The 18,278-nt window shown below is 39.6% G+C and overlaps 1 protein-coding gene across 1 annotated transcript in view; it reads left to right on the top strand.

Moving 5' to 3' along the window:
- Positions 1–18,278, top strand: part of STAB1 (stabilin 1) — a 317,318-nt gene that overhangs the window by 104,953 nt on the left and 194,087 nt on the right. Inside the window, exons 23-28 of the mRNA XM_089681924.1 lie at positions 714–900; positions 3,886–3,979; positions 8,687–8,842; positions 10,377–10,472; positions 12,460–12,555; positions 16,400–16,447. Of these exons, the coding sequence (XP_089538050.1) occupies positions 714–900; positions 3,886–3,979; positions 8,687–8,842; positions 10,377–10,472; positions 12,460–12,555; positions 16,400–16,447 (677 nt within the window). The remainder of the gene's footprint in view (positions 1–713; positions 901–3,885; positions 3,980–8,686; positions 8,843–10,376; positions 10,473–12,459; positions 12,556–16,399; positions 16,448–18,278) is intronic.

The following is an 18,278-nucleotide window of genomic DNA, read 5'->3' as shown; positions in this document are numbered from 1 at the left end:
TCTGATTGGCTGCTGTACACAACTGAACCAGATTCTGAGTGCTCCAATTTTAGTAAATCTCCCCCAATGGGTATTAACACAAAAAACAAGAACAGAAACTGTAAATGGGTCCTTAGCATTGCAGTGTTTAGATTTTTTTTAATGTCAAACATACAAAATGCAATGTGCAAAATTCCACATTTTAGACCATGTTACACCCCTATTTAAGGGTTGTCTGCCTCATGAGTACACATATAGAAAATACTTACAAGGTTTTTAAACCTTTCTCCTGGTACAAGAACATTTGTGTTTTTTTTCTAGCTTTCTTAACTTCTTTCTCTGTCTGGCAGAACAGGAAATAATGGGAAATCTGCCTTGTGGTTACACAACTGCAAATAAAACCCTGACAGAGGCTGTAAAACTTCTAGTACTAGAATATTTGTTTTTATTGCAGCCTTCTTCACTTATTATTTTTGATATCCATTACGTAGGAGGAAGTTGGGAGAAATTGATTTCCCTCACATCCTTTTCTATCTGACATCAGTCAAATAGACAGGAAGTGAGAAGACATCTCTGAAATGGGACATATGTGGGGATTAAAAAGCTGACATATTCTAACCCTTACAGCTCTTTTTAGAATGAAAATATTTTTTTTCTTGAGGTAAAATGTAATGTCTATATTTGTTAGTTATTAACTAATACCTTCTTTTTTTTTTGTGGGTGCATTCAAACAGACTGTAAGTGCGTGCACGGAACGTGTGATAACCGCCCAGGGAGTAGAGGGGTGTGTCAGGGTGGACGATGCAAAGATGGTTATGTGGGAGAGTTCTGTGACCAGCATTCAGAGCCATGCAGATCATTCAATGTGACACAGTTTTGCCATTTAGATGCAGTCTGTGTATCTACTGATAACATCACCAGGTAAGATGTGTATTGTCATTAAAGGAGTATAAGTAGCACAAATGTAAAATGTTGTATATTTTATTTATTTTGGCCTCTTAACATGCGGTAAGGACCTTCAGCCTTCATCTGTTTGGCACCAATTGATGTACCACTTTGTTTTGACAGCAACATACAGTGCCTAAAACTTGGAAGTTGGACTAATCAGTGCCTGAAATAAGAACTGTCTCTGTTGATTCCTTTAGCTTCAACCCTGCTTTGCAAAATAACTGAATGAGAACAGTTGCCAAAGCCATGATGGACCATCCGTATTTCAAACATTTTGATGAATGATGCCCAATACAGGAAATATCTTTGAAAACATGCTTTTACAGATAGTTGTGTGCAGTCATAAACGTGAAAAGTGTTGCTCAATGAATGATTTCTGTCCTCCTCAGATCCTATTGTTAGCACCCCACTAAATGCTTCTGTCATCAGTGACCTTTTGCACTTGTAGCACACCTCCTCTTTGGACAGTGTGGAATGACCCCCACAGTAGTGTGGTAGGCTGTCATTACACATCTGTGGGTGAATCATAAGCCTTTTATGGAGTAAAACTAACAAATGGGTGCTGGTAGTATATCAGAGAGAGGGTTAGAGGCACAGGATACCCAAAAAACATCAAAATATCTATGGCCTTCACGCAGCAGTGAAATTGTTGGCAGTCTTTCAATATCAGCTTTCCAGTAGTAATGGCCCTTTGAGAGCAGCCTTCTAATAGTACAGTATATGACTCATTAGGAGTGGTCCTCTGACTGTATTTGAACCTTTGAGAGTAGCCTTCTAGGAGTATTTGGACCTTTTGAGAGCCACCTTCTAATAGTAATTGTCCCTTGACCATATGCAAGCATTCACAAGTATCTAAAAAGCTAAGTCCCTCGTTGACAAGTTGTACATAGTAGTATACTCACCTTTTGCTGAGCTCAGCATCTGCTGCAGTAGGGGAGTGCAGAGCAACCCTACAGGTATGACAGTTACAATAAACAGATGTTTTGAAAAATTGCATGGTGCATTTTACCCTGCTAGGGCCCTTTGTCTGCATGGGCCATTTTATGCAAAAGATGACCTTTACATGTTGAGCAGTAAAATGATGAGCAGCTTCTCTTAAGGTCTCCGGGACACTTTTCAATATAGCAGGATTCTCCTAAAGATGCTCCATACAGGTAGCCATCTTCCAGGCTTCCTTAGAGGTGCTCCATGTAGGTAGGCACCTCTCAGTCTAGCTTTTTCTGGATATATCCTCCAGCAAGGCAACTTAGATTCCATAGGCCTTAGCACAAGTCCCCAGCTGGGGCAAGGTCTAGGAAGAAAAGACCTCTTCAGTGGCGTCCTCTCCTGGAAGCAGATCAGAATAGAAGAACCTTTTTAAAAAGTTGCTCTTTATATTTATCCCCTTCCCTCATCCATTAGCAACTAGCCCACACCACTGGATCAAAATGTTCAGTGACTGGCTAAGGCAGATAAATATTCATAACTCATATTACCTACTGGAAACAACTCGACAGCAGCAGGCAGAAACAACCAATGTTCTTAGCTAAGGAGAAACCTACCGAGCACAGAAAATATTTAAAAAAGAAAAGCTCAGGCTGGCTACGGCCCAGTACAAAACACACTAAATTTAGCCCGAGACACTCCAGCTTAAGACAGGATTCCTACACACCTTACTTGCAGTGATCTACGCACAAAATACATTTTGTAGTATTATATTATGCACCCAAGTACAGCACTATAAACCGCAACCTACATATAAATTATATAAAATCACTTATTAAATTTGACTACCCAAAATAACAAATACATGTAATTCATATATAAAAAAGTGCCAGTGCTCCTTTTAAAGTGCTCAATACATTGCTACAATCATAAGTATATAAAATGATGTCTTTCTATGTGCCCGTAAACTGCAAGTCTTAAAACATAGAGAGAAAATATGGGGATCTACACCCTCAAATCTTCTTATAAGTTCTATTAGTACTTACTAACCTAATACTGTAAATATATTAATCATCATTCCCTGTTTCATGCCATTTTAAAAAAGTTGTCATAATTCTTCAATAAGCTGGCATGCAAACCACAAAAAAATAGTTCAGAGAGCTGAGAAAACCCATTGCCAAAAATATTAGTATATATTGGTGTCCAGAACAGCTCTCTACGTAAATATCTTACAATTATGCACCAACATTAACATGAAAAATGTTTTCAAACAAAAGGATATATAGGGTACTTTATCGAAAATAATAACCCTCTGGGATGTAAAGTACTATAGACCTGATTTATGTATGACGTCTGCCAAATAAGGCGAGAATTGTCCACTGTGAGGGGAGTTTTGGCAAACACCAAAAGATGTTATTTTACACAAAAAGATCCACACACATTGTGAAGGGGATTGCACAGTTGGAACATGTTATGATTTTATATAGTTTATTGGTAGGCAGCTGTTTAAAGTGCTGTGCTTAGTTACATTATATAATTTAAGTAGCATGTACAACACATTGGGGGTGATTTCCTAAAACTGGAGCACTTAGAAACTGGCGCAGCTATGCATGGTAGCCAGTTTCTAATTTCAGCTCGTTCAATTCGGCTTTGACAATAAAACCTGCAAGCTGATTGGTTTCTATGCCCAGATTTAGCAAAATCCAGTTTTAGTAAATCACCCCTATTGAACTGATGGAAAATTTAAGTAGGGAAAATAAACACTGTAACACAGAAGTTTATAAAACAATTATACATTTTGTAGTAACTGTGAGAATAACCTGTTTATATGTGTATATTGTATTTTAAGGCAGTACAGGAAAGATACAGTTTTACTGCTTAAAATAAACTGTATAGTATATATCACAATAAGGGCAGCATTTCCACATTTAATTTTTATAATTTTATTCTTATTTACATAGCACCATTTTTTATTGTTTGTTAGATTAAAAAAAATGTAGTTAGACCTTGACTGCTGTATTATATGTCTCCCAGTTGCCAGTGTAAGAATGGCTTTGAGGGCGATGGAACTTTCTGTCAACCCTTAGATGAATGCAAGAAGCCGGAACGAGGGGGATGTTCAGAAAATGTGAGTAAAAATTATTAGACGTGCAAAACAGATATTTTATGTATAGGGCCTATGAGTCCTATATCTAATGTGAACTGGCTCCCTCTCTGCTTTTTTTTTTGGCTGGTCAAGCCCTCCTACTGTGTCCTGGGCATTATAATTTCTAAAAATGTTACCTTTGTTGAGACATGCATTTTTATGGATGCAAACTGCTTTGCAGTGTAAACAATCCACATAGCCAAACCCTAACTTCATATCGGTGCCAAATCTGTTTAAAGTGTTACTAAACCCAGGACCCTGCACTCACTATATCTGGTCTCCCACAGTACACAGAACATAGAATAGCAATTATTTTAGTAAATATAAACTGCTAAATACCTTTTCTCATCAGCAGCTAGAGCAGTCTTGTGACTTCTATCAATGTCTAGAAGAGCACTGGTTACAGCTTGCAGGAGGAGTTTTCATTCTCCTGTAAGAGGATGCAGGACCCCTGACCTCTGTCTGGACAGTGCTAATTGACCCTGTGCCGATCGCATGCACTCTTCCAAGAAAAAAATAAAACACTCTAGCAATACACACAAACTGAGCATATGCAGCTTGCCCCCAAGCCTCTGTTCTATCAGGAGATATTTAGGAGATACTGGAAGAAGGCGAGGATCAGAGAAGACACAGGGTTAACCCCTTAGGTTCCATAGTGAGTATAACAAGCTTTACTGCATATACAGACCGATTTTGCTTGTGGGTTTAGTAACACTTTAAGTAAAATATGACGGTCATGCAAAGAATATTCATAAAGTATCTTTTTTTTTTTTTTCAAAGCAGTCATTTCAGTTATGGGAGGACAGATCAGATCAGAATAATGTGCCCCCTTAGGTTAATGTTGCCAAAGGTTGTTCCAGGAGCATTTCCATATCTACCCATTAGATAAACATAAACCAGCCATGAAATTAAAGTGACACCAAACTTTGGTTTAAAAAAAAAACATTCAATTCAAGTATGTATTCGGAACCCAAAAAAGTCCATTCTATTGCTTCCAGCCTCCTCCAAATTTTTGCTGCTTTGATCTAACTTTCTATTAGAGCAGGGGTGCTCAACCTTCTGAAGAGCAAGGGCCACTTAAGTATTTTGTAAACGGTCATGGGCCACAATGTAATTTAAATGGTTCAGAATTTAAATTTTTTTATTTTGAATAGCATAATGAACATTTTCCTATTGCAGCCACTGAATGCCAGTGGGAGGGAGAGGAGAAAAAGACGGCTTTCAGCTGTTGCAGCACTGCAAATGTAAACAAGCCCTTACTGTCCTGAGCCCCCTATAAGATTGCTTCCACATTAAATGCTGTGGTTTACCAGAACCGCGGGTGCAATACAGCGTGCCTGTGGCTTTCTTATAAGTTCATTATACTTGTCATAGACTTCTATTATATCTGGTGAGTGTTGTGTACTTTCTGAAAGCACACCAAAACAATTTTCAGAAAATTCAGAAGTTTTGGTGCACTTTCAGAAAGTGTACCAATCCCATAGGATGTAATAGAAGTGCGCTTCCCTGATTTGAAGTCGAGTGCCACATCAAAGGACTCCAAGGGCCACAGGTTGAGCACCCCTGTGTTACAGAGTGGCTGCATTCATTTTCCTTGTTACTACTGTATATAAGAGCATAGCCACTACCAAGATTGACTATGGACTGTAGGTTATGGGCTTTGTAACGTGCACATGACAGCAACTGATATGCACTGCCTGTTCCAGTTAAAGGAAGTGAGGTGAAAAAGGAGATGTTTGGGAGCTCACCGAGGATGACACAAGAACATGGTAAAACACAGTGAGAAATGATTTAATGAAATATAGAATTACAGGGACATTAAGTAGTGGAAGTGTATTTTTGATTTTTGGAAAATAAGGAAATCATTTAGAATTTAGGGTCGGTTCTCACCAGAACGCGCTGCCCTTGCAACTTTCACACAGGTGCCAATGTATTGTTAATGGCATCCCAAACGCAGATCTGCATTTGTGGGCACCAAATCGAATGGTATAGCAGTACAATACGGTTAGGTGCTGTGCATTTTCAAAAAGTAGTGCAAGTCAAAACATACCACATGGTATTGCGCACCTTCCCGTACAATCCCAGTGAAATAAATATGGGGGTGGTTTTTGGATTTCCCCCTACTTATTAAAAATATGTACTATCTTAAGAAACAAACGTCTTATTTATTTACAAAGAAAGTAAAACACTAACATAGAAATCTAAATAAATGTTATATAGCATATAGAAATAAAGAGCAGAGATGATACGTTCCGTAAGTTCGTCCTCTAAGTTCAGTATCTGGCTAGGCTCTGGGTAGTAAGAGGAGCGCAAGCATAGCTGGGCTTTGCATTTTAAAGCACTCACAGACACAACCCACACAACACTCTCTGCCCATCCTGTGTAGTTTTCCATCCAATGAGCGACAATCCATACTTTATAAGGGGCTGTCCTCCCTGATCACTAGGAAGTATGATATTACCGTAACTATCCTCCAGGAAGTATGTCGTCTCCACCAGGGGGCACTGCTACATTGCCATGAAGCTTGACCCAGGTCAGCATCACAGCCCACATCTGTCCTCCTTTGGTGTTGTTAGAAGTCAGGAAATCAGTCCTTTTGGTTTTTCATATTACCGCGTGGTCTGGGCTGATGCTTCTCTACCCCCACACATCACATCGGGGGGCCTATGCAAGAACATCCTTCGGGAGATAAATTTACATTTGCGACCTCTTGTTCCAAACACCCTGCTGTGTCAACTGATTCGTGAATTGGTGCTCCAAGATGCAGGCCCGATGGCCATTTGATAACCAGACAGTAAAAAAATCCATAAATGCCTGAAGAACAATGTTGCCTTCCAACACCCAGTGTGATCTGGCCTTAAGCCTGTGTGCACACTGATGCGGTGTGAAATTCGCATCGGTTTCTGTGTGATTTCCGCACCATATCATAATCGCACCCTGTTCATACGAACTGCTGCTGGTGTATATTTTAAGTATATTTTAAGTTAATAACACCCCGAAATCAGTTTGCAAAACGTGGTGCGATGTGCAGAATTGGATTGCATGGGTGTGAACACCTATTCAATCCGATTCTGGTGCAGACAAAAAAAGGGTCCTGCTCTTTTTTTGGTGTGAATGTGGTGCGGTTCCTGTGCTAATCACATGAAATATGCCGCACCGCATTAGTGTGAACCCGGGCTTAGTGTCACATTATGAATTACTTTGTACTCTGCAGTGTTGTTGCTGAAGTGTATATGTTCACATATGTTTACATCTGAAGGATGAGTAAATTCTTAAGGGTACTTTCACACTGATTGATAGCAAAAACTCTGTAAAAATGCATATGTGTTTTTGCCACAATTTTACGACACAGGACATGTGACTCAAAAAACGCATAAAAAACACTGATGTATTTTGCTGCATTTTCAAACCAGTTCAGTGGGGTGGTGCATTTGTTTAACTAACCAAATATTCCCCAAAAATGTGGCAAGCAGGATTCTTACACTCCAACAGAAGTACGACAGACCAGTGTGAAGACATACATAGACATACATAGGGAAGCATTTTTCTTAAGCTTTTCTTGCACATTTTCCCTTACCTGTGAAAGCAGCATTACAGTTTAGTTAAAGCTATGAGCAAAATTGAGAGCTATGTTTTTTCTAAAGAATAAGGAAAATATCCAACAGTCTATGGTACCACTTTCCAAGGGCCACAATGGGTGGAGCTGGGTACTCCAGGGCAGATAACTGATCACCAGATTATTCAAGAATTAAGTCTGGTAGGTGATCTAAATCTGTAATTCAGATGTATATTTTGCACATTCTTCCAAATTTTCACTACTCATTGGCCCAACATAAACTCTCAACTCCCAACAGCCACTTTATTAGGTACACCTTGCTAGTACTGGGTGTGACCCCCTTTTGCCTTCAGAACGCCCTTAATTCTTTGTGGCATAGATTCAACAAGGTGTTGGAAACATTCAGCGATTTTGATCCATATTGACATGACAGCATGCCTTTCTATCATCTTGAACCAGTCTGCCCATTCCCCACTGACCTCTGACATCAACAAGGCATTTTTGTTCACACAACTGCCGCTCACTGGATATTTTCTCTTTATCGGACCATTCTCTGTAAACCCTAAAGATGGTTGTGCGTGAAAATCCCAGTTCGTGAGCAGTTTTTGAAGTACTCAGACCAGCCAGTCTGCCACCAACAACCATGTCACGTTCAAAGTCACTTAAATCCCCTTTCTTCCCCATTCTGACGCTCGTTTGAACTTCAGGAAGTTGTCTTCACCACATCTAGATGCCTTATTGCTGCCATGTGATTGGAAGATTAGCAATTTGTGTTACCAAGCAATTGAACAGGTGTATCTAATAAAGTGGCCGGTGAGTGTAGATCATGCAGAACTTTGTATAGTGGCAGTTGCGATCACTCTTATTTTTTGAATGACACATCATTGACAGGGTATTCTGTTGCATTATGTAGTATCGCAAGACTATGGATTGTTGAGAATGGGACCTGCGGTTCATCAAAGTCTGTTTCAGCACTGTGCCCTTATCACATTTTGTGATACAGAAGAGTATAGATTTTCTAGTCTGATTAATGCTGTACATAATAGAATGAGGTATGACATTTTGCAAACAAACTTGTGGACAGATTATAACCATGAAAGCAGTGTTTCCTCACTATAACATGATTCTTGCAGGCTGTTTGCACCAGTTACCCTACAGGGGTCTTGTGTCGATGTAATTCTGGCTGGAGTGGTGATGGGATTGAATGTATACCTATTGACAACTGTGCCTTGGAAGATAGAGGTGGCTGCCATGTTAATGCTGACTGCCTCTTCACTGAGCCTGGCAAGGTAAGCAGTGTGCTCTTTAAAACTGAATTGTGAATACATTTGTATCCATGTTCACCTGGTTGTATTTTACATGTTATATTTAACATCATTTGCTTCTTAGCTGTACAGCTCTTAAAACACCTTGTTAATCTTCCATTGGATCTTTACCATCTCCTAGCATCTGCTGTGTTCTTTCAACTCTACCACCCCCCCCCCTTACAAAGCTGATTTGCAACATGTCTGGCGGTGGGAATGACGGGGGGGGGGGGGGGTGGTTCAGTTGCTTTTTTTTGCAGGACCTGTCCCTGCACTTTCGCCCCTTTTCACCTCAATCTGAGATGCACATGACCCAAGAACTCACTGCCACATGTCTTGAAGGGGCCAGGTGAGATAGTCAGCCCCCCTGTTGCTGATGACATCAGATTCGCTGGGTGGGTGAGTATGTTTTTTTCAAAGTAAGAGGCTGAAAAAGAACATTTTACTGGTGGGCATAGGAAAGTTCCTCTTTAAGGACTGGTTTACCGATGGAAAAGACCTTCAATACAGTGGACCTGCAATTCTTTAATAGCCGAGACAGCATTTTGCAGAAATACACTTTGCTATAATAGAGAACTATATGTTTTTGGTTGCTGACTTTTTCCACATTAGAACAATTTCACATCACATTTTGTCCATCTAGCCTCCTGTCAATATGGCCTCAGATAGCACTAAATAAATAAAGGACATAATTCTTCATTACTCCATTAAATAAAAATGAGCCAGATTTGTTCTTTGATGTATGTACGCAGTCCATCGGTGTTTTTATGTGTGCCTGTTTTTATATGGTGTTTTAAATGGTGTTTTTATATGTGTTAAAGAGACCTTGTCACCAACAAAAAAAGCAGGTAAAACCACAGCAAAATCAAGCATTTATAAGTGCTTACTTGCAGTGTTTTTCTTCTTCATAAATGAATGTGATGTACCTCTGAACTTGCACAGCCCCCTCCCTCCTTGCACGTCACAGCCCTCTCCTCTTCTAGGAGTCTCTAATTACTACCTGTGCTGGACCAACTTCTCCGACCCTCCCTTCTCCTACCTACATAAGTTTTAATGCAGTAGCTGGGGAAATGGAGCAAGGAGAATACTATAAATGTTTCACTTGAGTGACAGCTCAGTCTGTTGGTGTTGATGGCATCACATCCAAGATGCTGGTAGCCAGCAGCAGTCTATTAGGTGGCTTTTAATTTTACTGTAGGATTGATATTGAATTGAATGGTGTGGTGACAGAGAACAATGCTAGACTACTTTTAATGGAATGAGTAAGTAGAACGCCAATAGATTTATTAATGCAATTACATCCAACTTGGAATCTGTAGCTTTTGACAGAATAGCCTTTATATGGGATTTTTAAACAAGAGAGAGAATGTATGTTAGTCCCTTTTACTGCTTATGTCATAATTACAAATCTGGTAAATATTGCCCAGAAACAATATCTGGTGTATTCTGATTCAGTACAGAGTCTATAAAAGAAAAATAATTGTATTTTACTATTTTTACTTTTGTTTTTGCTTCCCAGAATGACTGCACTTGCAAAAAAGGTTATGCCGGGGATGGTCACTCCTGCGACCCAGTAAACATATGTTTAGAAAACAATGGTGGCTGTCACGAAATGGTTGGTAATGTCAACAGTGAGAACTGTAATGTCAAATGTCAACTCCACTCAATACTAAAGCAGTCCATAGATTTTCTTTTCTGCAACACACATTGATTATTGCCAGCAGCTGGCAATAATCACATGAAAAATCTGATCAATCAACTTGGGTACATCAGCCTACCCATACATGGTTTGAATCTCGGGCAGTCCCTGCTGAACCGGCCAAGATTTGAACCGCCTGTGGCCGGCTTTATAGTATATTTTAGCTGGGCACGGGCAAAATATAAGGAGAATGACAAGCGCATGGTTCAGCAGTCCATGTAGATAATAAAATAAGTTCTGTAGTGGGCAGGGGTAATCCAGTAGGCACTAAGGGCAGGCTGTGATGGAGCGAAGCAAACTCTGCAGTAGAAAAAACAAAAGGACATAGCGCCTCTAAGTGTAAACTGTGTGACAAAATTGGAAGGTAAGTATAGCAACTCACATCTTGGATAATAAAAAAAAGGCTCATAGGGAAGTGGTGTAAAACGTCTGTAGCCAGATGTAGATGTCTGATCTGGAGAGGAGTGAAACTTATTCCACCAGCGGGTGGTGCTGCATCAAGTAAAGCATGGATGGTAAAGCCTGGCTTGGTCTCCAATATGTCCGGAGTCTGTCATGTTGGGCGTCTGACATCATCCGGGTGCGACGTGTTTCTGAGCATGCGTGGGACCAGCGTCGGTCGGCACGCTCTTTCATCAGACACGGCTAAATTTTAATCTGTTTATGTTTTGACTTCCCTGGTTCTGACTTCTCCCCCACCCCCATAATCATGCTAACTTAATTTTTAAATAAAATGTTTCCATTTCCATTGCATGCCTTATTTTAGACCCAGTAAGAGCAATATTGGGTCTGTGTGTTTCTGTGTGCAACACAGGCAGATCATGACTGGTTGAGGTGTCAGCAGGGTTTTGTACTTACAGTAGATACCTAAAAACATCATAGCACTGAAATAGGATGTATGAATGGAGGATTGGCAGACAATTGATAGGTCTGCCCCCTTCACTCATGCTCATGTTTCATTCATAGAAGATGTAGTTATGTCTTCTATGAATAGAGGAGCTGGGCGGTAAACATGAGCTTTATCCAAGACATTATTTAAATCACCATGATTGCACTGTAAGGACTATATTTATATACCGATCAAAAAGTAGACACATATATAATGCATCATATCATCATGAGATACTGCAAATGTATATTTTAGATTGGCTTCTGATCCTTCAGATGGATTTTTAGGATCCTTTTCACACGTTTACCAGTCTAATTATTCCTACTTTGAAAAATGAATGTAATATACAGAGCTCCTTAGGGCAACTGAACTGAATCAGAGGACTGACTTTCTCTATTCTGCAGGGTCCCCTGCTAATTTTCATTTAGAGACAGACAGTTTAAAAGCAAGCAGTGTCCGCTATGCTTACCCTTTAGAAACCCCATAAAGGTTTGTACCACCCATGTCATGGCTACACCCTGTCCACTGATCAAGTGACTTTCTTCTTACTGTTTCCCATGGTGACAGCCCAGCTTTTGTGCTCCAGGCATGCGTACACTGAGTACAAAGTGGCAAGCCACCACCCCTTCTGTGTCCCCAAAAGTGCATGCTCCACCTTTCCTCAGTGCACACCCTACCTTACCCTAGCAGTACAAGGAACCAGCGATCTGTAGCTGGAGCAAGCATCAAAGAACAAGGGAGTTTTGAAAATGTTTGACCACACTGGACTATTTACATCTATTAGGGCATTTTATACTGCTTGCTAGCAGTGGATTAAGTTGAAAAACAGAGTCTTTAGTACCACGTTAATGCTTAAATAAAGATTTTATAATAATAAATAGTAAGATAAAAAAATACAGTGTAATATTAGTTTTAAATGTATAACACAGTTCAAGTTTTTATTGTAATGTATTTATTTAATTGCATCTATATAATGAGAGCATTTATACTGAGCACATTCCATTGTTTCCCTAGGCAACATGCAAGCCAACCTCAGGAGCAGAGAGGACATGTACATGCCCTGATGGATTTTCAGGGAATGGCCTAGATTGTTACGGAGACATATTAATGGTTTGTATAAGTTAATTTCTTTAAAACTATACTATACTACTCATTCATTTAATTATTTTGCAGAAAAATTCCCAGCTTCAGTTGAGTCTCAGTCTTGCTGCCAGACGAGCTGGGAATTTTGTTGGTAAAATGTAACACCTAGACCACTTGAGACATATAAGTAACTAATGAACACTACCAATGACCATCCAAAACTGAATGTTGATCTGTAGTGTGGAGTAAATTTCTTATTTGCTGTAAACAACTGAGCATACACTTTCACAGATACAAAGTAGCCCACTTATTATGTCATCACATTTAAGAGTGAAAACATCAGTTTTACCTATTTACCAAGACAGAAAGTCGCACCTATTGTATAAATTATCTATCAAACCCAAATTGCCCAGATGAGAGCTTTACAATCATAACACTGAAGTATAATGGCACTCTGTGTTAGCCGGGTACAGAGATTCACCACAGGATTTTTTTTCCTTTTAGGTCATGCTTGAGTAGAGGAAAGGAAAGAGAAAGAAAAGGGAAGGGGATTTGGGTACATATTAGAGAGCAGAAAAGGGCAAGATGCGCCAGTTGCAGTGTTCATGCTACATTCACTGAGCCCAACTCTTGGGGATAGACCGCAAGATACTTCTTATACCTATCTGGGAATTTAAATTTATGTCATTTATCACCACTCCCAATTGCCCCACTGTAGGAGGAATGCTATAATTTAGTAAGTGAGTCAACAGGGATTGGCTATAGTTTCTTTTGGAAAGAGAACTGAGATGAAGAGACAGGCTGCCAGCTTGTTCCTTAGGGACAGCCAAGTGAGTTCCTGGATCATGTCACATACTGCTCGAGGTCCCAAAGGGCTAAACCTGTGGACAAGACCAAAAGACAGGCAAGAAGGAGCTCTCTGAATCCACAGAATCTAACAGTTACAATTGGCCTCAGGGAACATCCAATGTAGTCTCATAGGGACCCTGTACCACCAAATTAGCAATTTATAGTGGGACTCCTAGAATCAACTAGAAATGAAGGATGGAGTCACATTATGAATTGAGATTCCTTTCCCATTTACCCAGAAAAGGAGGGGTATAGTGTTCAGGAGGTGTAATGAGAGTAGTGTATGAGGTGAGAGATGGGGGGTTGGGGTTGGTTACATAGTGTTTCAAATGTGGTGAGCTGAGTAAGGTCTAGTTCTCTGGGGCCACAAGGAGGTCAGAAAATGTCTGGCTTGCCAAGTATGGAGGGGGGGGGGGCGGTCAACCATAGTTTGTATTTCTGCCAATGATTTCCAACCTCCTGTAATCCAAATGTATGGTAGTGGACTGGTTTATTGCTTTTAAGTTATAATATCGCTTTCAAAATGCTAATGGAACCCCTGGAGCTCTCTGAATTTTACATTTTAGAAAGTCAATATACTGTATAAACAAGTATGCTACCAAGTATCTAATGTGGGATGGGTAATGGGTATGCCAATTCTCCCCATACTCCAGAAGTCAGTATTTCTGAAGATTTGGCTGGCACTGCCGGAAAATTTACCATAATGATAAAGGTATTGTTTGGCAAAATATTGTACTCATTTTTCAATAGGTATCTTAGCTTTGTACATTATCCAAGCTACAGATTTATTTTATTATTATTAGTTTTGTATCGGCATTGTTTTAAGACAGTTTTAAGTGTTAAAACTTTGGAGTATTTCCAGTAGGTTCTCCCTTGGGGTTGTTTAGATTCTTTTTGCCCCACTTCATAATACTGTTAGTGTTTGTTCTTCATTGCTGCTTCATTGCACTATAGAGACCAGACTCACACTGGCAGTCTGTAACTGCTATTTGCTGGAATGGGTTTCTTACCCATTCTGTAGCAGTAATAATAAATTGGTTTCCATATATTTAACCAATGAGAACAGAAAAACATGCAGTAATTATGTGCAAGCTTGAAAGGTGACTTTGAAGATTTATATGCATTATAAAGCCCACTAACTGATGTATATAGAGACAAAGCAGCAGAAAGAATGTTTTGCATAGAGGTCCCCATCTATGTAATTGTTATCTACACATTTTTATCCTAAATTCTGTATGGGGCCACTCTTTCTAAAGGTGAAAAAGCTTAGCTTCCTTGACACAATATCAATTTCCTCTACTCCCCACTGTGTAAGCTCTGCTATAGTTTAGTATTATGACCCCCTCATGTTTTGCATTGTATTGGTATTGTTCTGTCACATGTTCTGTCTCCCTTTGTAATGTACAGCGCTGAGCGAACTATTGGCGCTTTATAAATACTGTATAATAATAATAATAATAATAATAAGAGTAGGTAAAAAATTTTGTAAATGGTTGTGTATTATGTTAAAACAGTTGAATACCCCTTGGTACCTTGGGCATATTTCCCAAGATGGCTATGAATGTGGCACAACACAAAATTGTAAACTTAAAAATGTTGATTGTTAAAAAAATGTATCATGAAAATGTATTTGCACTTAGTGAGCACATGCGGCGAAATAAACATTTGACAGGGTCTCTTTACTAGACTTTTATACGTTTTATCTTCCCAAAGAAAAATGTCCCATTCTTCACAATCACAACCTTATTCATGCCATCAGTTTTCCCCAGCACCTACTGTATATATGTGAGCAACTAGTTTTAAGGATGAAGCACATGAAGGGTAAAATTAGTAGCAAAATAACTGATGAGCACCTTGAGAATTCATTGAGAATTACATCTATTCAACCAGATATTAATGCTTTAATTTATCATAAACAGTGTAAAATATCGCACTAGTTTAATGTTGCACTCTTACTTTTATAATAAAAAATATTACAAAAAGAATGAATTTTATAACTGAGATAGGTGCATTATCTACTGTATATCAGTAACCGTTAACTTGAGATCTGCCCAACTTTTTCTGCTCATCAGCTATTCTTATTGTTAGTGTATTTTATGTATGGCCCAAGACAATTCCTCTTCTTCCAATGTGGCCCAGGAAAGTCAAAAGTTTGGACACCCCTGGATTAAAAGCTCCTTGCTTTAAAAGAATATGCTGCTTTTCAGTTAGGCTTAATGTGTGTAAGGTCAAAATCTTTTATTTCCATTTTGAATAGACTGAGTGGTTAGAAAACTTGTCAGATATTTATTGCTGTGTTTGTTCCCACTGGGGAGATGTGTTCTGGTGACCCTTGTCATTTGGACAAAAAGTGATGGGAAATCCAAAATTATGAAGTGTCACTGTAACACTATTAAAGGGTAAATTTTCCAATTGGGTCACTTGATGTGTTGACAACTATACAAGAGGGGATTCCTCTTCCTGTGGTGAGATTTCTTGTAACATTTTGTTGTCAGTATTGAACAAGGAGTGGTAGTAAATCTCCCCAGTGGGACATAGTGCTGAAAAAAAAAAAATGACTGGTGTTTTAACAATTTCACCCCCATCAAGAGCCTTTAATGCAAGGTGTTTGCAGCATGCTGCTCTATAGCTCTAAAGACCCCACAAGTTAATTTAAAAGGAAAAACAAGGGGCAGATACTGGGAAAAAGAGGGGTGGGAAATGGAGAGAAGAGAAATGAGGAGAGAAATGGAGAGAAGAGAAATGTGGAGAGGAAGAGGCAACTGTTGTCTCAATGGGAGGAAATAATATTAATCAGTAAAGAATTGGAAAGTCCAGTCACCAGCTTCTCGAGTCTGAACCAGAGAAACCCACAGACATGAGATTATCGCCCAGTCTGGCTGAACACAGTTGGATCAAACAGCTGTCCTTCCATCTCAGAATGTATAATTATTTTAATTTACCTATATTAATAATAACATTTTACTAATTCAATTTATATTAATAATATTATTATTATATTAATAATTTTATCTGCTTTTAGGAGCTGCTTAGAATTCCAGAAGTGTCCATTTTCAGTCAATGGTTGACGGTATTATATTTCTATTTTTGTTACATTATGATGTCAGTGTGTATGGGTCGGGTGTTGTTTTTGCAAAAAATGTTGGCTGTCACATTTATTTATTTATTTTTACCAATCATCAATTTGTGATAGATGTTGACGTGTGTTTCAGAACCTCTCAACATCTTTCTGCTCATAACTGAAAATCAAGCCTTAGTTGTATACAGGAGGTATAACCTTCTAGCGCTGGACTTTATTTTTTTTTTTCAGGCTTCATATAGTGCAAGAAGTCTACCCATCTGTCTTTTGTCTCAAGCTTGCCTCTTCTTTTGATGCAGGAGAGCTATTTTCAATTCCACCCACTCCATGGTCCGTGTGTCCTTGTCTGTTACATACTATACAATAATCTAGATATAAAATAAAAATTAAAAAAAAGAGCTCAGCGCTAAGAAGTTTCTTACTGTCACCAATCAGATTCAAGCCTGTAAATTGGTGCTTCCTGCTGTTCTGGCTCAGTGTCTGCTAACATAAGCATGCACAGGACTTTTTTCCAGCAGGAACACGTGGGAATGCAGTTCCAGCTTCTCCATCTCTAAATGTATGTAATGGCAAGGGGGCGATGGAGTGTGCTGGAGGGTCTACTGTAGCTGACTGTTGGGGGATTATTGTAGATGGGGGATCTATTGTTGCTGGGGGTCTGTTGTTGCTAGGGAGGTCTATTTTTGATTGGGGGGGCAGTTGTTGCTGGGAAGTATTTACTGTTGAAGGAGGGACCTATTGTTGCTGGCTTCTAAGAGATATATTGTTGCTGGGGTTGATCTATTGTTACTGGGAGGCATATTTTGTTGCTGGGGGGTCTACTGTTGCTGGCTGCAGGGAATCTTTATTGCTTTCCTTGTTATCAATAACACATTCCATAAAAATTATTTGGCACCATAAAATGATACTTGACTCTGTATTCTCTAAGGGGCAGTACTAGGAGGTGAGTAGGTGGTGGAACCAAGGGAGGGCAGGGGGGCAGAGACAAGGGTTGACTTAGAAGAGGGGAGTACTTGGACTTACAGTGGGGCAAAAAAGTATTTAGTCAGCCACCAATTGTGCAAGTTCTGCCACTTAAAAAGAGGAGAGAGGCCTGTAATTGGCATCATAGGTAGACCTCAACTATGAGAGACATAATGAGAAAAGAAATCTAGACAATCACATTGGCTGATTTGGAAATAATTTATTTGAAAATTATGGCGAAAATAAGTATTTGGTCAATATCAAAAGTTCATCTCAATATATATCCTTTGTTGGCAATGACAGAGGTCAAACGTTTCCTGTAAGTCTTCACAAGGTTGGCACACACTGTTGCTGGTATGTTGGCTCATTCCTCCATGCAGATCTCCTCTAGAGCAGTGATGTTTTGGGGCTGTTGCTGGGCAGCACGGACTTTCAACTCCCTCCAAAGGTTTTCTATGGGGTTGAGATCTGGAGACTGGCTAGGCCACTCCAGGACCTTGAAATGCTTCTTATGAAGCCACTCCTTCATTGCCCGGGCGGTATGTTTGGGATCATTGTCATGTTGGAAGACCCAGCCACGTTTCATCTTCAATGCCCTTGCTGATGGAAGGAGGTTTGCACTCAAAATCTCACGATACATGGCCCCATTCATTCTGTCCTGTACATAGATCAGTCGTCCTGGTCCCTTTGCGGAGAAACAGCCCCAAAGCATGATGTTTCCACCCCCATGCTTCACAGTAGGTATGGTGTTCTTTGGATGCAACTCAGCTTTCTCTCTCCTCCAAACACGACGAGTTGTGTTTCTACCAAACAGTTCTATTTTGGTTTCATCTGAACATATGACATTCTCCCAATCCTC

This window comes from Staurois parvus, unplaced genomic scaffold (assembly GCF_062004578.1).
Source record: "Staurois parvus isolate SC_StPar_1 unplaced genomic scaffold, SC_StPar_1.0 ptg000282l, whole genome shotgun sequence".
Classification (NCBI taxonomy): Eukaryota; Metazoa; Chordata; class Amphibia; order Anura; family Ranidae; genus Staurois; species Staurois parvus.
This window is presented reverse-complemented; position numbering and strand designations above follow the sequence as displayed.